This window comes from Aotus nancymaae, unplaced genomic scaffold, assembly GCF_030222135.1.
Source record: "Aotus nancymaae isolate 86718 unplaced genomic scaffold, 86718_ANA_hifiasm-v0.15.2.pri h1tg000011l, whole genome shotgun sequence".
NCBI classification, from domain to species: Eukaryota; Metazoa; Chordata; class Mammalia; order Primates; family Aotidae; genus Aotus; species Aotus nancymaae.
Genome location: NW_026988422.1, coordinates 72,153,469 through 72,173,118, shown reverse-complemented (window position 1 = coordinate 72,173,118; position 19,650 = coordinate 72,153,469). Strand labels below are relative to the sequence as shown.

The window sequence follows — 19,650 nt, the reverse complement described above, 5'->3', positions numbered from 1 at the left end:
TGTGTATCCTTGCATGTGAGATGGGTTTCGTGGATACAGCACACCGATGGGTTTTGGCTTTTTATCCAATTTTCCAGTCTGTCTTTTGATTGGGGCATTTAGTCCATTTATGTTTAGGGTTAATATTGTTATGTGTGAATTGATACTGCCATTTTGATGCTAGCTGGCTGTTTTGCCCGTTAGTTGATGCAGATTCTTCATTGTGTTCATGCTCTTTACCATTTGGTATGTTTTTGGAGTGGCTGGTACTGGTTGTTCTTTTCTATGTGTAGTGCCTCTTTCAGGAGCTCTTGTAAAGCAGGCCTGGTGGTGATGAAATCTCTAAATACTTGCTTGTTCGCAAAGGATTTTATTGTTCCTTCACTTATGAAGCTTAGTTTGGCTGGATATGAAATTCTGGGTTGAAAGTTCTTTTCTTTAAGGATATTGAATATTGGCCCCTACTCTCTTCTGGCTTGTAGGGTTTCTGCTGAGAGATCTGCTGTGATTCTTATGGGCTTCCCTTTGTGGGTAACCCGACCTTTCCCTCTGGCTGCCCTTAGCATTTGCTCCTTCATTTCAACCCTGGTGAATCTGACGATTATATGCCTTGGGGTTGCTCTTCTTGAGGAATATTTTTGTGGTGTTCTCTGTATTTCCTGGACTTGAATATTGGCCTGCCTTGCTAGGTTGGGAAAGTTTTCCTGGATAATATCCTGAAGAGTATTTTCCAGCTTGGATTCATTCTCTTCGTCACATTCAGGTACACCTATCAAACGTAGATTAAGTCTTTTCACATAGTCCCATATTTCTTGTTGACTTTGTTCATTCCTTTTTACCCTGTTTTCTCTAATCTTGCCTTCTTGTTTTATTTCATTGAGTTGATCTTCGACCTCTGATATCCTTTCTTCTGCTTGGTGAATTCAGCTGTTGAAACCTGTGCATGCTTCGCGAAGTTCTCGTGTTGTGTTTTTCAGCTCCATCAATTCACTCATATTCCTCTCTAAGTTGTCCATTCTCGTTAGCATTTCGTCAAATCTTTTTTCAAGGTTCTTAGTTTCTTTGCATTGGGTTAGAACATGTTCTTTTAGCTCTCGAAAGTTTCTTATTACCCACCTTCTGAAGCCTGATTCTATCATTTCATCACACTCATTCTCCATCCAGTCTTGTTCCCTTGCTGGTGAGGAGTTGTGATCCCTTATAGGAGGAGAGGTGTTCTGGTTTCGGCTGTTTTCATCCTTTTTGCGCTGGTTTCTTCCCATCTTTATGGATTTATCCTCCTGTCATCTTTGTAGTTGCTGACTTTCTGATTGGGTCTCTGAGTGGACGTCCTGTTTGTTGATGATGAAGTTATTTCTGTTTCTTAGTTTTCCTTCTAACAGTCTGGCCCCTCTGCTGTAGGACTGCTGAGGTCCACTCCAGGCCCTGCTTGCCTGGGGAATCACCTGCAGTAGCTGCAGAACAGTAAAGGTTGCCACCAGTTTCTTCTTCTGCTTTGTCCCAGAAGGATACCTGCCAAATGTCAGTCTGAGCTCTCCTTTATGAGGTGACTCTTTGGATATATGTGCGTCAGGGAGCTGCTTGAGGAGACAGTCTGTCCTTTATAGTCGCTCAAGTGCTGAGCTGTGAGCTCTATTGTTCATTCAGAGCTGCTGGGCAGGTACGTTTAAGTCTGCTGCAGCAGAACTCATAAACCCCTTTTTTTCCCCAGGTGTCCTGTCCTGGGGAGTTAGGGCTTTATTTATGAGTTTCCACTGTGCTGCTGCCTTTTTTTTTTTTTTTCAGGGCTGCCCTGCCTGGCAAGGAGGCAGCCTAGTCACTGTCTGCCTGCATGGGCTTCGCTGAGCTGCTGTGGGCTCCGCCCAGCTGCTGTGTGAACTTCCCTGCAGTACTGTTTATATGGGTGTAGTTAGGACTGCCTCAGCAATAGTGGCCCACCTCTGTAATGATGGACTCTCTCTGTAATGGCGGGTTGCCTCGGCAACAGCAGACTGCCTCCATAGTGGTGGAGTGCCTCGGTAATGGCAGAGGCCCCTCCCCCACAGAGCTGGACCGTCCCGCGTTCAGCTGTGCTTGCTGTGAAACTCTCAACCCAGAGCGTTTCCAATTGCTGTTTTTTGGTTTTTGTTTTTGTTTTTGTAGGGGTGGGACCAGCTGGGCCCGATCACCTGGCTCCCTGTCTCAGAGCCTTTTGTTTTTTAGTTGAATGGTCAGCTCTCTCCCAGGTGTTCTGGGTGCCTGTTGGAAAGGCTCCGGGATCTGTGTGATTTCCCATGCGGCGGCACTGCGCCGGCTGAAATGGTGGCTCTGAGATTTGTGGCTCTTTTTTTGCCCAGGAATCTCCTGGACTGGCTCCCTGTTTCAGTCACCCCCTTTTTTTTTTAATCAGAGGAATGAGCAACTCTTCCTTCCTGGAGGTTCCCAGAGCTCCCCGGAGCTCCCCTTGCTGGCTACGAGGGGACCCAGTTCCATTTACTGTGCACTAGGAACCGCCGTGCCGGGGCGCAGGCAAAACAGCCGTGCCAGCCAAAACAGCTGCGCTGGCGCCCCGTGGGGCTCCTCTGCCTGGGAATCTCCTGGTCTGTGGGCAATAAAAATCCGTCTGGAAATGCGACATCCACTCACCCTCTGCGCTTTCACTGGGAGCTGCAATCCTGAGCTGCTCCTAACCGGCCATCTTCGGGAATTCTTTTTTAATGGGCATATTTGAATGGTAATAGGAATGACTCAGATATGAGGAAGCAATAATTGCAGAAAGCATAGTTCTAGGAGTAAAGTACTTGAAACTAAGGAGAATGAGACCTAGAACAAAGCTGAGTGTTCAAGGAGTATAGACATTTCTTACATTTTACAAAAGGGAAGTCAGTCCGACTGTACAGTTGCATTTACATTAGTTAATTTCATGGGAATGAAGTATCTTCTTTAATTCCATCTGTATTTTTCATTAAATACAAGACAGGCTTATCTGTTGCAAGGCAAAGGTTGATAGTAGGGAATTGTAGTCATGTGGGAGTTTGGAGGATGAGAGAGGGATGCACATTTATCAGCTAAGTGTTTAATAGAGTTGTCTAATAGTGTACAGTGCTCATTTGAGATGTGTGAGATAAATTTAAAGGAACGTTGATTAATATGTTTGCATGGAAGAAAGGAGATCTGTGAAGAAGATGATAGCTCACTTTGTTTAACATGTTATTTCCTTATAGTTATGATAAATTTAGTGATTAAATACTTAAAGCAATTTAATATGTAATTGTGGGATTTGATGACAGTGCTTGTACCTAATTAATTTCCATTACTCAGCAATATTAATAGGAAGAACTTTAAAAAAAATTTGTTCTTTTCCATATATTTCAGATGATAGTAGATGATAGTGTCACAATATGGATGGGTAATAACCTTGTTAAATGTTTTAGAATAGGGTAAATGTTTTAGAATGGATAATAATCTTGTTAAATATTTTAGAATATACCTTCAGATGATTGCATCTGTCATTTGTCTCCCAAATTAATCTATAATGTTGAGTTTCACTATATGTTCAGCAATATACCAGGCATTATGTGGATAAAACTTAACTGTAAGATATTGTTGACCTGAAGAATACCTGAACAACACTCATGCTTTCATTCTCATTAAGAAAATTTGACCCAGCAGAAGAGAATCTTCAGATTCCAACTCTCCAAAAGCAATACATTCCGCTCCTATCCAATATTAATCCTTCTGCTTGTGCACTAGATCCCACTCTTTTTTCCCTCTTTCAGAAATGTTCTCGCCTTAACCTACATCAGCATTTTTTCTCTGTACTGAATGATCTCTTGTCAACAAATGATGCGAAAACAGCTGAATGTCTATTATGAGGAAAAAATGAACCCCAGCATATACCTCACCATATGTAAAATTGAAAATGTGAGAGGAAAAACTATAAAATTTCTGGAAAAAGCAAAATAGAACACAAAAAGCGTATATTATAAAAAGTAAAATTATAAATTGAACCTCATTAAAATAACTTATCAGACCTCTGGGTAACTGAAGACAATGGCAAGTATGTAGTTAGTAACCTCCCAAAATCTCTTCCGTAGACTTTTTGTACAAACCATAGCCCCAGCATTATTTAAACAGAGAATACCAAAACTGCAAAGTGACTATCCAATTTCAGCTGCCTTTTCACAAACTCTCTCTCCTCTCCTCTGCTGCTGAGCTTTGTAGCGAACAATGAACCTAAATAACTGAAAAACAGTATCTAAACTATAAGGATAAAGACAAAAAAAAAACCAAAACACTGCATATAATGCTATAATCTAGTTAGTAAAATTGTTCTCTACAGGGCTGCCAATTCTGAAATGTATTTGTGTATACTACAATAAGTAAATAAACCATAGATATTAGAGCCTAGTTTCTCACTCTTAGAGGAAGAAGTTATAAATAAAGGGAGAAGTTTTAGATGAACCCTGTGGTTTCGGATTAGAATCTGAAGTGTTGAAAGGAATTCATGATTTTTAAATACTTAGATACAGAATGTATCTATGTATACAGACTATATAGAATGTATGCATGGGTTAGTATACATAAGTAAATTTCCTGGTTCTGTCTGCTGAGACAGCCCAGAAGCAAGTGCTAATCTTCCAATAACAATGATCACTTCTAGCATCCTGATCTTGTTCTCTGAACACCAGTGTTCAATAAGAGGAACTAGGGCTTCCTAGAGAAGTATTTGATTATAGGGTTAGGGCAGAAAAAATACTGGACTATTTTGTGGTACAAGTAAGTAAGTGCTCAAAAAGAGATGATGCCTTATTAAAAGAATATGGAAGCTGACTTTAAGATTGTCTGAAGGCCAATGATGGAACAATTTGAGTTACAACATACAGAATAATGGTATTGAATTGTAACCCCTAGAATAAAACGGGTCAACAAACAACATACTATAGGCTAATCTAGCTTGCCACCTATTTTTGTAAATAAGGTTTTATTGGAATGCAGATATGACTATTTACCTCAGTATTTTACAACTGCATTTTTATTACTGCCCCCTAAAGAGCTTTTTTAGGTATTTTCTTTCTCCTAAACACCTGTATTAGTCCATTCTCACACTGCTATAAAGAAATACCTGAGACTGGGTAATTTATAAAGAAAAAAAGGTTTAGCTGGTTCACAGTTCATCAGGCTATATAGGAAGCATAGCAGTTTCTGCTTCTGGGGAGGCCTCAGGAAGCTTCCAGTCATGGCAGAAGGCAATGGAGAAGCAAGGCACTTCACATGGCTAGAGGAGAAGGAAGCGGGGTGAGGAGGTCTCATGAGAACTCACTATCATGAGAACAGCACTGAGAGGATGGTGTAAACCATTCATGAGAAACTACCCCCATGATCCAATCACCTCCTACCAGGCACCACCTCCAGCATTGAGGATTACATTTCAACATGAGATGTGAACATTTTAGTACCCACTACAAAATTTTAATACCACAGATACGCTGTATATCAGTTCCTGTGTTGAATTTATTTCTGTGCTTTATGCAATCAAACCTCTATGCATTTAAGAACTAAGTTTTTCCCTTTTGGAGATGATACTGCTCCCAACGGGAATGCATGGTTTACATATTATCCATGTCTGATTTAGTGTTGTAACAGCCCAGTTGAGTAGTTGTGATAGAAACTATATGGCCCACAGAGCATAAATCATTTACTCGCTGGCCCTTTACAGAAAAAGTTTGCTAACTTTTGAAAGAAAATATTCATGAGTTCAAGCTGATATAAATAGATGATGAGTTAAATAAATTGGGGAGAAAAGATAACTTCCTTGTAGTAGAATTCTAGTTAATAAATGTCGAAGAAAAGAGGGAGAAAAGAGAACCACATTATGGGCCAGGCATGGTGTCTCACACCTGTAATCCCAGCACTTTGGGAGGCCAAGGCGGGTACATCACCTTAGATCAGGAATTTGAGACCAGCCTGACCAATATGGTGAAACCCTGTCTCTACTAAAAATACAAAAAAATAGCCAGGCATGGTGGCGGGTGCCTGTAATCCCAGCTACTCGGGAGGCTGAGGCAAGAGAATCACTTGAACCTGGGAAGCAGAGGTTGCAGTGAGCCAAGATTGCACCATTGCACTCTAGCCTGGGTGACAAAGCAAAACTCTGTCAAAAAAAAAGACAATCACATTATGGAAATATTGTAGTAGTAAACATTACAGACAGAATCTGCCAATAGATGCTAAAATTAGTGGGTGAAAATTTGAAGAGAGAAATAGGATTTGCAGAGTCTCACAGTATCTCCTCTAGCATACTTAGTGACTACAAAGAAAAACTTCTTAGTAACTTTACAGTGGCATGTACTGTTTAACCAAGGGATTGACGTAAACATCATCAGTAATAATAGATATTGATACCCTAAACCTTCTGATATGATGTGCAAAGAAGGACAGATGTAATTTTTGTGGTATTTTTGCCCCAAATGCATAACCTCACTTTAATCATGAGAAAACATGACAAATCAAAATTTGGAGACATTCTCTGAAATAACTAGTTAGTACTCTTCAAAAGTTTCCAGGCTATGAAAGGAAAGGAAAGTCTAAGGAAGTGTTACAGAGACTGGAAGTTGCTGAGGGGGAATAACAGTTAAAATGCTGCATGGGATCCTGGATAGGATCTTGGAACAGAAAAGAGACATTAGTAGAAAAAATGGTGAATTTTGAATAAGGTTTTTAGTTTAGCTAATGATATTTTACTAATGTTAATTTCCTTCCTCTTCCTGATGACTGTAAAGTGGTTATGTAAAATGTTTATATTATAATGAAATGTGATGAGGGATATAAGAAAACTGTACTATTTTGTACATTTTTATAAGTCTCAAATTAGTCCAAAATAAGACTCTTCTTTAACAAATTAAAATATTTTGCTTTTTTACATATATTAAGAAAATTAAAAGGCAGGCCACAAGCAGATACACATATGCAAAAAAATATACTTGAGAAAAGAATTGTACCAAGAATATATTAAGAACTCTTACAGTGCAACAATATTATGACAAATAACCAATTTAAAAATAGGAAAAATGCTTTTTGTCCAGAGGCAGGCCCAGTTGTGGGAAGTGCATGGTAGTATGCAGAGGCTAATACCCTAGACTCTTAGCCCCAGTATAATGGTTGTTGGAGATTATAGGGGATAGGGAGCTCAAGGTCGTCTTCATAAGGTTATATTTGATGTCCCTGACTTAATTCTATCTGCACATGCAGGAACTGCCTGCATATCAGAGGCTTTGAGAACTGACCTACAATCATTCAGGTTTCAGATTTGCCCCTGTGGTGTGTGTTCATGTGATAGCACTGCAAAGACTTTAAAACTAAACTAACACTGGAACCCCAGAAGGAGGGCTGGGTTATGTGCCTTGAACCTAATTGGATTGCTTGCCTGCTGCAATAAACAAAAATATCAGCATTCTCTGGAAAATTTTAAGAGGATCCAGAGTTTATAACATAATATTCAAACTGCTTAGGATATAACTCAAAATTAGCACATAAAAATTACTAAAATCTCAACAATTTATAAAAGACAACAGTTGTCAGCCCCAAGATGACCTAGATGTTGAATTTGTGAAAAAATATAAATAGAATGTTGGAAGTTCTCAGCAAAGAAATAGAAATTGTATAAAAATGGAATACTTAGAACTGAAAATATACAAATAGAAATAATTCTCTAGTGGACTCAATTTCTGTGTCTGCATGGTATCCAGACTGGCCCCAAAGATATCTGTACTCTAATTCCTGGAATCTATGAATTTTTTATGTTAAATGTAGCACACATGACATGACTTTGCAGCTTTAAGGTATGGATGGACCTTAAGATATTGAGACTATCTTGAATTATCTAGATGGGCCCAATCTAATTATGTGAGCCCTTAAAAGCAAATAATTTTCTTTAGCTGGAATGAAAAGACATGGAGCAGAAGTCAGAAAGACTCAAAGCTTGAAAAGAACTCAATGTGCCGTTTCTGATTTGAAGATGGAGGTGGTAACATGATGTGGCATGCAGTTGGCCTTGAGGAGATGAGCCGTTCCTCCTTGACAGCCAGCAGGGGAATGAAAGCCTCAGTCCTTTTACCACAAGGAATTGAATTCAGCTAATCTTCTGAATGAACTTGGAAGCTGACTCATCCCCAAAGACTCTAGAAAGGAATTCAGCTGTGTTAATACCTTGACTTTTGGCCTTGTGAGACTATATGCAGAGGACCCAGCTGAGCTACACTGTAGCCAGATTTCTGCCCTAAGAGTCTAAGTTAAGAAAACAGAAATGAAAGAGCAAACTCAAAAGCAAACAAAGTAGAAAATAAGACAGAAATTAGTGTAAACAACAAAACAATAGAGAAAAATCAAACCTAAAGTTCTTTGAAAAGGATCAAATTGATAAATTTCTAGTTAGGCTGACCAAGAATAAAAAGGAGAAGACTAAAATTACCAGTATTCATCAGGATATCGCTACTGACCTAAAGACGTTAAAAGGAGAATAAGGTATTAATATAAACAAGTTATGCATTTGACAACTGAGATGAAAGGAACTATTCCCTTGAAAGATATCAAACTCACAAGAAGAAATGATTCCAATTCCACACAATTGCTTATAGAAAATAGAAGAGGAAGGACTACTCAACTGTGTTTATGAGGCTGAAATCGCTCTAATAGAAAATCCAGACAAACATTTGAAGAAAAACTACAGCCTAATGTCCCTCATTAATATAGATGTAAAAATTCTCAACAAAATAAGCTAATAAGCAAATGAAATCTATCAGTAGGATCATATGTTATGAACAGGTAGGGTTCATTCCAGGAATACAAGGCTGGTTCAATATTTGAAAATTAATCAGTGTGATTCTCTGTATTATCAGACTAAAGAAGAAAAACCAGATGACTATCTCAGTAGATACAGGAAAAGCATTTGACAGAATGTAATACCTATTCATATTTTTTTTTAATGCTTAGCAAACTAGGACTAGAAGGCCACTTCTTTAACCCAGCTATAAAAGCATGTGTAAAAAACCTACATCTAAGTTTATGCCTAATGGTGAGAGACTGGATGTTTTCCTTGTAAAATCAGGAAAAAGACAAGAGTCTTAATTCCTGTCACTTCTAATTAAACATCCTGCTATTTTATTGAGTATTTTCACATCGATGTTCATCAGTAATATTGGCCTGAAATTTTCTTTTTTTGTTTTGTGTCTCTGCCAAGTTTTGGTATCAGGATGATGCCAGCCTCATAAAATGAGTTAGGGAGGAGTCCCTCTTTTTCTATTGTTTGAAACAGTTTTAAATGGAATGGTACCAGCTCCTCTTTGTACCTCTGGTAGAATTCAGCTGTGAATCTGTGAGGTCATAGGCTTATTTTGGTTGGTAGGCTATTAATTACTGCCTCAATTTTAGAACTTATTATTGTTCTATTTAGGGATTCAACTTCTTTCTGGTTTAGTCTTGGGCGGGTGTATGTGTCTAGGAATTTACCCATTTCTTCTAGATTTTCTAGTTTATTTGCATAGAGGTATTTATAGTATTCTCTGATGGTAGTTTGTATTTCTTTGGGATCATGGTGATATCCTCTTTATCATTTTTTATTGTGTCTAATTGATTCTTCTGTCTTTTCTTCTTTATTAGTCTGGATAGCGGTCTATCTATTTTGTTAATCTTTTCAATAAACCAGCTCCTAGATTCATTGATTTTTTTTGAAGGGTTTTTTGTGGCTCTATCTCCTTCAGTTCTGCTCTGATCTTAGTCATTTCATGTCTTCTGCAAGCTTTTGAATTTGTTTGCTCTTGCTTCTCTAGTTCTTTTAATTGTAATATTAGGGTGTCAATTTTAGATATTTCCTGCTTTCTCCTGTGGGCAGTTAGTGCTGTAAATTTTCCTCTAAACACTGCTTTAGTTGTGTCCCAGAGATTCTGGTATGTTGTGTCTTTGTTCTCACTGGTTTCAAGGAACTTATTTATTTCTGCCTTAATTTTGTTACTCACCCAGTAGTCAATCATAAGCAAGTTGTTCACCTTTTGTGTAGTTGTAGTGGTTTTGAGTCAGTTTCTTAATCCTGAGTTCTAATTTGATTGCAGTGGTCTGAGAAACTGTTTGTTATGATTTCTGTTTTTTTACGTTTGCTGAGGAATGTTTTATTTCCAATTATGTGGTCAATTTTAGAATAAGTGCTGTATGGTGCTGAGAAGAATGTATATTCTGTTGACTTGGGGTGGAGAGTTCTGTAGATACCTATTAGATCCACTTGGTACAGAGCTGAGTTCAAGTCCTGAATATCATTATTATTTTTCTGTCTCATTGATCTGTCTAATATTGACAGTGGGGTGTTAAAGTCTCCCACTATTATTGTGTTGGAGTCTAAATCTCTTTGTAAGTCTCTTAGAACTTGCTTTATGAATCTGGGTGCTCCTGTATTGGTTGCATATATATTTAGAAACTATCATCAGAATGAACTGGCAACCTACAGAATAGGAGAAAAAATTGCAATCTATCCATCTGACAAAGGGCTACTATCCAGAATCTACAAGGAACTTAAACAAATTTACAAGAAAAAAACAAACAATCCCATCAAAAGGTGGGCGAAGAATATGAATAGACACTTTCCAAAAGAAGACATTTATGTGGCCAACAAACATATGAAAAAAAAAGTTCATCACTGATCATTAGAGAAATGTAAATCAAAACCAAATGAGATACCATCTCATGCCAGTTAGAATGGCAATCATTAAAAAGTCAGAAAAGAACAGATGCTGGAGAGGATGTGAAGAAATAGGAACACTTTTACACTGTTGGTGGGAGTGTAAATTAGTTCAACCATTGTGGAAGACAGTGTGGCGATTCCTCGAGGATCTAGACCTAGAAATACCATTTGACCCAGCAATCTCATTACTGGGTATATACCCAAAGGATTAGAAATGATTCTACTATAAGCTGGGCACAGTGGCTTACGCCTGTAATCCCAGCATTTTGGGAGGCCAAGGTGGGTGGATCACGAAGTCAGGAGTTCACGACCAGTCTGACCAACATGGTGAAACCCCGTCTCTACTAAAAATACAAAAATTAGCTGGGCGTGGTGGTGCTCACCTGTAATCTCAACTACTCAGGAGGCTGAGGCAGGAGAATCACTTGAACCCAGAAGGTGGAGGTTACAGTGAGCCGCGATTGCACCACTGCACTCCAGCCTGGGTGGCAGAGTGAGACACTGTCTCGAAAAAAAAAAAAAAGGCAATTCCTCAAGGACCTAGAAATAAAAATTCCATTTGACCCAGCAATCCCATTACTGGGTATATATCCAAAGGATTTTAAATCATTCTATAATAAGGACACACGCACACGAATGTTCATTGCAGCACTGTTTACAATAGCAAAGACTTGGAACCATCCCAAATGCCCATTGATGATAGACTGGACAGGGAAAATGTGGCACATACACACCATGGAATACTGTGCAGCCATAAAAAACGATGAGTTTGTGTTCTTTGTAGGGGCATGTATGTACCTATTCAACAATCTTACATGTTCTTCACATGTACCCCAAAACCTAAAATGCAATTTTAAAAACACTAGAAATCATTCTATAAAGACACATGCACACATATGTTTATTGCAGCACTGTTCACAATGACAAGGACTTGGAACCAACCCAAATGCCCATCAGTGATAGACTGGATAAAGAAAATGTGGCACATATACACCATGGAATAGTATGTAGCCATAAAAAAGAATATGAGTACATGTCCTTTGCAGGGACATGGATGAAGCTGGAAACCATCATTCTCAGCAAACTAACACAGGAACAGAAAACCAAACACCGCATGTTCTCACTCATAAGTGGGAGTTGAAAAATAAGAAGATATGGGCATAGGGAGAGGAGCATCACACACAGGGGCCTACTTGGGGATGGAGGGACAAGGGGAGGGATAGCATTAGGAGAAATACCTAATGTAGATGTTGGGTTGATGGGTACAGCAAACTACCATGGCACATGTATACCTATGCAACAAACCTGCATGTTCTTCACATGTATCCCAGAACTTAAAGTATAATACGCAAATTAAAAATTAAAAATAAACATCTTGCTAGAAGTTCAAACCAGTGCAGTCAGACAAGAAATAAAAAGAAAAGGTTTATAGAAAGAAAAGAAATAAATTGTCTCTATTCTTAGACAATATGATTGCCTACATAGAAAATTCCAAATAATTTATTTTTTAAAAACTCACACAAAAAAAACAACTCCTTAAACTCAGTGAATTTATCATGGCTGCGGGATACCAGGTCAATACTAGAAGCTATTTACGACAAACCCACAGCCAATATCATTCTGAATGGGCAAAAACTGAAAGCATTCCCTTTGAAATCAGGCACTAGACAAGGATGCCCTCTCTCATCACTCCTATTCAATATAGTATTGGAAGTTCTAGCCAGAGCAGTCAGGCAAGAAGAAGAAATTAATGATATTCAGTTAGGAAAGGAGGAAGTCAAATTGTCTCTATTTGCAGACGACATGATTGTATATTTAGAAGACCCCATTGTCTAGCCCAAAATCTTCTGAAACTGATAAGCAACTTCAGCAAAGTGTCAGGATACAAAATCAATGTACAGAAATCACAAGCATTCCTATATACCAATAACACACTAAAAGAGAACCAAATCAAGAGCAAACTCCCATTCACAATTGCTACAAAGAGAATAAAATACATAGGAATACAGCTAACAAAGGATGTAAAGGACCTCTTCAAGGAGAACTGTGAACCACTGCTCAAGGAAATAAGAGAGGATACAAACAGATGGAAGAACATTCCATGCTCATGGTTAGAAAGAATCAATATTGTGAAAATGGCCATATTACCCAAAGTAATTTATAGATTCAATGCTATCCCCATCAAGCTACCTATGACCCTCTTCACAGAACTGGAAAAAACCACCTTAAACTTCATATGGAACCAAAAGAGAGCCCACATAGCCAAGTCAATTCTAAGCAAAAAGAACAAAGCTGGAGGCATCATGCTACCGGACTTCAAACTATGCTACAAGGCTACAGTGATCAAAACAGCATGGTACGGGTACCAAAACAGAGATATAGACCAATGGAACAGAACAGAGGCCTTGCAGGCAATGCCACACATCTATAACCATCTGATCTTTGACAAACCTCACAAAAACAAGCAATGGGGAAAGGATTCTCTGTTTAATAAATGGTGTTGGGATAACTGGCTAGCCATGTGCAGAAAACAGAAACTGGACCCCTTCCTGACACCTTACACTAAAATTAACTCCAGATGGATTAAAGACTTAAACATATGACCTAACACCATAAAAACCCTAGAAGAAAACCTAGGCAAAACCATTCAGGACATAAGCATAGGCAAGGACTTCATGACTAAAACACCAAAAGCACTGGCAACAAAAGCCAAAATAGACAAATGGGATCTAATTAAACTCCAGAGCTTCTGTACAGCAAAAGAAACAATCATTAGAGTGAAACAGCAACCAACAGCATGGGAAAAAATTTTTGCAATCTACACATCTGACAAAGGGCTAATATCTAGAATCTACAAAGAACAAAAATAGATTTACAAGAAGCAAACAAACCCATTCAAAAGTGGGGAAAGGACATGAACAGACACTTTTCGAAAGAAGACATATATGAGGCCAACAAACATATTAAAAAGTGCTCATCACTAGTCATTAGAGGAATGCAAATCAAAACCACACTGAGATACCATCTCACACCAGTTAGAATGGTGATCATTAAAAAATCCGGAGACAGCAGATGCTGGAGAGGATGTGGAGAAATAGGAACACTTTTACACTGTTGGTGTGAGTATAAATTAGTTCAACCATCGTGGAAGACAGTGTGGCGATTTCTCAAGGACCTAGAAATAGAAATTCCATTTAACCCAGCAATCCCATTACTGGGTATATATCCAAAGGATTATAAATCGTTCTATTATAAAGACACATGCACACATATGTTCATTGCAGCACTGTATACAATAGCAAAGACCTGGAACCAACCCAAATGCTCATCAGTGATAGACTGGACAAGGAAAATGTGGCACATATACACCATGGAATACTAGGCAGCCATAAAAAATGATGAGTTAGTGTCCTTTGTAGGGACATGGATGAATCTGGAAACCATCATTCTCAGCAAACTGACACAAAAACAGAAAACCAAACACTACATATTCTCAAGAAACTCATAGGTGAGTGTTGAACAGTGAGAACACATGGGCACAGGGAGGGGAACATCACACACTGGGGTATATTGGGGGGTGGGGGGCTTGGGGAGGGACAGTGTGGGGTGGGGAGGTTGGGAAGGGATAACACTGGGAGAAATGCCAGATGTAGGTGACAGGGGAATGGAGACAGCAAACCACCATGGCATGTATGTACCTATGCAACAATCCTGCATGATCTGCACATGTACCCCAGAACTTAAGGTAGAATAAAACAAAAATTCTGAAAAACAAAAAATATATATACAGACTGTAATGTCAGTATTTTTTTCACTTTTTAAAAACTGAGATATGATTCATATAGTATAAAATTTACACCTTAAGTGCACAATTCAGTGACTTTTAGTGTAGTCACAAAGTTCTGGAACCATCACTTCTATCTAATTTCAGAATATCACCCCTGAAAAATTAGCAGTCCTTATCCATTCTCCTCTCCTTCCAGCCTCTGGAAATCACTAATCTGCTTTCTTTATGGATTTGTGTATTCTGGACATTTCATACTGGATTAATACAACATGTGGCCCTTATATGTCTGTTTTCTTTCACTAAGCATAATGTTTTCAGGGTTCATCCATGTTGTAGCATGTATCAATGCTTTATTCCTTTTGTAATTTTTGTGTGGATGCCACATTTTATTTATTTATGATTCAGTCAGACATTTGGATTGTTTCTACTTTTTGGCCATTATGAAGAATACTGCTTGTGAACATTTTTGTACAAGTTTTGTGTGAACATATGTTCTCATTCCTTTTGGGAATACATCTAGGAATAGAATTGCTGGATCATACGGTAACTTTTTTTTAGCTTTTTGAATAGCTACCAAACGGTTTTCCAAAGAGGCTGGATCATTTTATAATCCCACAGCAGTGTTTAAGGGTTACAATTTTTCCATATCTTTGTCGATACTTCATATTTTCTGCTTTTAAAATATAGAAGTGGATTAGGCACTGTGGCTCATACCTCTAATCCCAGCATTTTGGGAGGCCAAGGCAGTGGATCACCTTAGGTCAGGAGTTTGAGACCAGTCTGGTCAACATGGCGAAACCTTGTCTTTACTATAAATACAAAAAAATTAGCTGGGAGTGGTGGTGCATGCCTCTAATCCCAGCTACTTGGGAGGCTGAGACAAGTAATTGCTTGAACCTAGGATGTGGAGGTTGCAGTGAGCCGAGATTGTGCCATTGCACCCCAGCCTGGGCAACAAGAGCAAAACTCCATCTATAGAAGTGGACTGGAAGTAGTGGCTCATGCCTGTAATCCCAGCATTTTGAGAGCCTGAGGTGGGAAGGTCTCTTAAACCCAATAGTTTGAGATCAGTCTGGGTAAGATAGGGAGACCCCATCTCTACAAAGAAATAGCCAGGTGTGGTAGCACCCATCTGTAGTCTCAGCTACTTGAGAGGCTAAAGCAGGAGGATGAGGCTTGAGTCTAGGAGGTCGAGGCTGCAGTGAGTGGTGATTGTGTTCCTGTACTCTAGCAGGGTGACAGAGTGAGACCCTGTCTCAAATAAATAAATAGAAAGGAGAGAAAGAGAGAGAAAGGAAGAAAGCAAGAAAAGGAAGGAAAGAGAAAGAGGAAAAAATGAAATTTTTTTTTTTTTTTTTTTGAAATGAAGTCTCACTCTGTTGCCTAGGCTGGAGTGCAGTGACGCAATCTTGGCTCACTGCAGCCTCCGCCTCCCAAGTTCAAGTGATTGTCTTGCCTCAGTCTCCCGAGTAGCTGAGATTACAGGTGCATGCCACCACGCCTGGCTAATTTTTTTGTATTTTTAGTAGAGATGGAGTTTCACCGTGTTAGCCAGGATGGTTTTGATCTCCTGACCTCATGATCCGCCCACCTCGGCCTCCCAGAGTGCTGGAATTACAGGCTTTAGCCACCACGTCTGGCCATTGACCATCTTTTTATGTGCCATTTGTATATCTTCCTTGGGGAAATGTCTGTTAAAATCCTTTATTTAAAAAACTGAATTATTTGTAGCTTTATTGTTGATTTGTAGGAATTCTTTATATTTTCTTAATACAAGTCACTTATCAGATATGTGCTTTGCAAATATTTTCTCCCATTCTGGGTTGCATTACTGTATTCTTGATGGTTGTCCTTTAAAGCATAAAACTTTTTAATTTTGTTTAAGTCCATTTTATCTGCTTTTTTTCTTTTGTCACTAATGCTTTGGTGTCATAGCTGAGAAACCACTGCTTCATCTAAGATCAGTAAGATTTATACCTATGTTTTCTTCCAAGAGTTTTAACAATTATTTTAGCCTCTGATCCATGTTGAGTTGACATTTGTATATGGTTTGAGACATGGGTCCAAATTTATTCTTTTGTCTGTGGATCAATATTCAGGTGTCCCAGTACCATTTGTTGAAATGACCATTTTCTCCCCCATTGAATTGTCTTGGCACCACCCTTGTTAAAATCAGTTGACCACAAATGTATGGGTTTACTTCTGGACTTTCAATCCTGTTTCATTGATCTGCATATCCTTATGCCAGTACCACACTGTCTTGATTACTGTAGTTTTGTAGTAAGTTTATAAATTTCGAAATTGGAAAGTGTGATTCTTCCAACTTTGTTCTTGTTTTTCAGGATAGTTCTGGCTATTCTGAGTCTTTCTGAATTTTAGAATCAGCTTGTCAGTTCTTCAAGAAAGACCACTAGTATTTTGATAAAGATTGTGTTGACTCTGTAGATCAATTTGAGAAGTATTACCATCTTACAAATAATACATTCATCTAAGCCTAGAACATGAGATATCTTTCCATTTTTTTTTTGTCTTTCCATTTATTTAGATCTTTTTAAATGTTCCGCAGTGGGGTTTTGTAGTTTTCAGTGTACAAATTTTGTACTTTAATTTATTCCTAAATGTTTTACTCATCTTGATGTTACTGTAAGTGGGATTATATTCTTTAATTTTTTGATTGTTCTTTGCTAGCGTATAGAAATGCAATAGATTTTTTATGTTGATCTTATATCCTACAACCTTGCTGAACTCATACTAGCTCTTCATTTTTTGGTTGTTTCTTTGTGGATTCCTTAGGATTTTCTGTATATGTGATCATGTCATCTGCCAGTAGAGATCTTTACTTTTACTTTTTTTCCTTTTCCTGGGCTATTTTTTTTGGCTAGAATGTCTATGACCAATTTAAATGAGTGGCAAGAACTGACATCCTTGTTTTTTCCCTTTACTTAGTGGGAGAGCTTTCAGGCTTTCATCATTAAATATGCTATTAGCTGTGGGTTTATGTAGAGGTCCTTTGTTGGCTTGAGGAAGTTTCCTTCAGTTTCTAGTTTGTTACGTGTTTTTATCATGAAGGGATTGGATTTTGTCCAATAATTTTTCTGTGTCTATTGAGATGAACATGTATGGGAGTTTTTTGTCCTTTATTCTGTTAATATGCCATATTTCTTGATTTCCTATGTTGAACCAACCTGATATTCCCACACATATTCTCTCCCATTGATTACTCCTTTAGTATTCCCTGACTTGATGTTTACCCACCCCAAACCATTCAAATGTCTAAGCCAGAAACCAAGAGTCATCTCAGACCCCTATCTTCCCCTTGTCCCCTGCATCCAGTCTGTTAATTTTGTCTTTGTTTACTTTAGAGACAGGATCTGGCTCAGAAGCCCAGGCTGGAATGCAGTGGTACAGACATAGCTCATTGCAGCCTTGAACTCCTGGGTTCAAGCAATCTTCCCACTTCAGCCTCCCAAGCAGCTGGGAATAGAGGGGTGTGCTACCTGCCTGGCTAATTAAAAAAATTTTTTTGTGTACAGACAAGGGCCAGGCTGATCTTCAACTCCTGGCCTCTCAAAGCACAGGTTTTACAGGCATGAGCCACTACACCCAGCCTTGATTCTGTTTTAATTTCCTCCTACTTTTCTCCTTTTAGTTGATTCTCCACCCTGATGCCAGGAGTGATTTTCTTTTTCATCTCAAAGGAAAATCTGATATTCTATATCAACATACAGAAAAAATTATTAAACAGAAATTTATATTTTTCCCTGCCTTCTACTAATGTACCTAAACCATTACCAACTGTTAGGTTTTTGTCTTGTTTTTAAGAGACTCATAGGTTATTTTCTGTGAATTATAGGTGACCTTTCTGTTTCTTAAAATGGGATTTATAATTTAAGAATTAGCATTATAGTAGGAGGTGCTATTAAATACCATGGTTAGACATTAAGATTTGATTTGACTTTATCCAATAAAAGGTATAGTAAAATGGGAAAGGAGTCTTGAAAACAGGTGAATACTAAATGAGGAAAAGGCTACTGATTTGTTGCTGTGATCCAGTCGATCTCTTGTTAGAGTTCTTTTCTTGAGAAGGCTACATACAATATATTACATGGATTACGAAGGGTATAATTAGCTTATCATTAACTGTTTATAAGATAGTCTATGAAGTAGTAACTGTTAGTGTGGATTTTTATTGAAGTTATTTATTTTAAATCCAAGTTATCAGCCAGCCATGGTGGCTCACAGCTGTAATCCCAGCACTTTCGGAGGCTGGAGTTCGCCTGTTCAACATGAAGAAACCCCATCTCTACTAAAAATACAAAAATTAACCAGGTGTGGTGGCGGGTGCCTATAATCTTAGCTACTTGGGAGGCTGAGACACAAGAATCGCTTGAACCTGGTGGGATGGAGGTTGCAGTGAGCTGAGATCACACCACTGCACTCCAGCCTAGCTGACAGAACGAGACTTCGTCTCAACGAAAATAATAAAAATAAATCCAAATTGTCTAAAATGAATAAAGTCTAATGTTTATACTGGTATATGTATGTATTACGTCTACCAAATACTAGAAAATCTGTATAAGCAATTTCTAATAATATTTATTTCCTTATTTTACAGCCTTGCATTGCACCCTGAACGAGTGTTGGTAGCAACAGGACAAGTTGGGAAAGAGCCTTATATTTGTATTTGGGATTCATACACTGTGCAAACCATATCAGTTTTAAAGGACGTTCATACACATGGTATAGCTTGCTTGGCGTTTGACTTAGATGGACAGGTATGTGACAGTTTTTTCATTTTTTTTCTAAATTGTATGTTAAAGTATATTATAGCAAATGATTATAAATCTGTAAATATTAAATCGAACAGCATTTGATGAAAAGTGTTTGTCCAAAGGTGGAGGTGGATAGGTGGGGTGGGTGGTTGATATATAACAGTGGGGTTTTTATTTAATCATATCAAGAATTTTCTCAATTGAATTAATTACTACCTTGAAAGCCAAAGATATTTTGATATAGTGGAATATTACCTGGTTATTATAGAAATTTTTCTATATAACTCTTTCAAGCTAGGGTATTTTGATAGGACAGATGGATATTATCTTAGGAAAATTAAGTTTCTTAGAAAGCTCTATATATTATAACTTTTTAGTTTTTAGAGACAGAGTCTCACTCTGCT

The 19,650-nt window shown here is 38.2% G+C and overlaps 1 protein-coding gene across 5 annotated transcripts in view; it reads left to right on the top strand.

Annotated features, from left to right (window-relative positions):
- The window catches only part of EML5 (EMAP like 5), a 206,559-nt gene that overhangs the window by 28,138 nt on the left and 158,771 nt on the right, over nt 1–19,650 (top strand). For all 5 annotated transcript variants that reach the window (XM_021674953.2, XM_021674954.2, XM_021674952.2 and 2 more), the window contains exon 2: nt 19,090–19,249. In XM_021674953.2, coding sequence (XP_021530628.2) covers nt 19,090–19,249 — 160 coding nt within the window. The remainder of the gene's footprint in view (nt 1–19,089; nt 19,250–19,650) is intronic.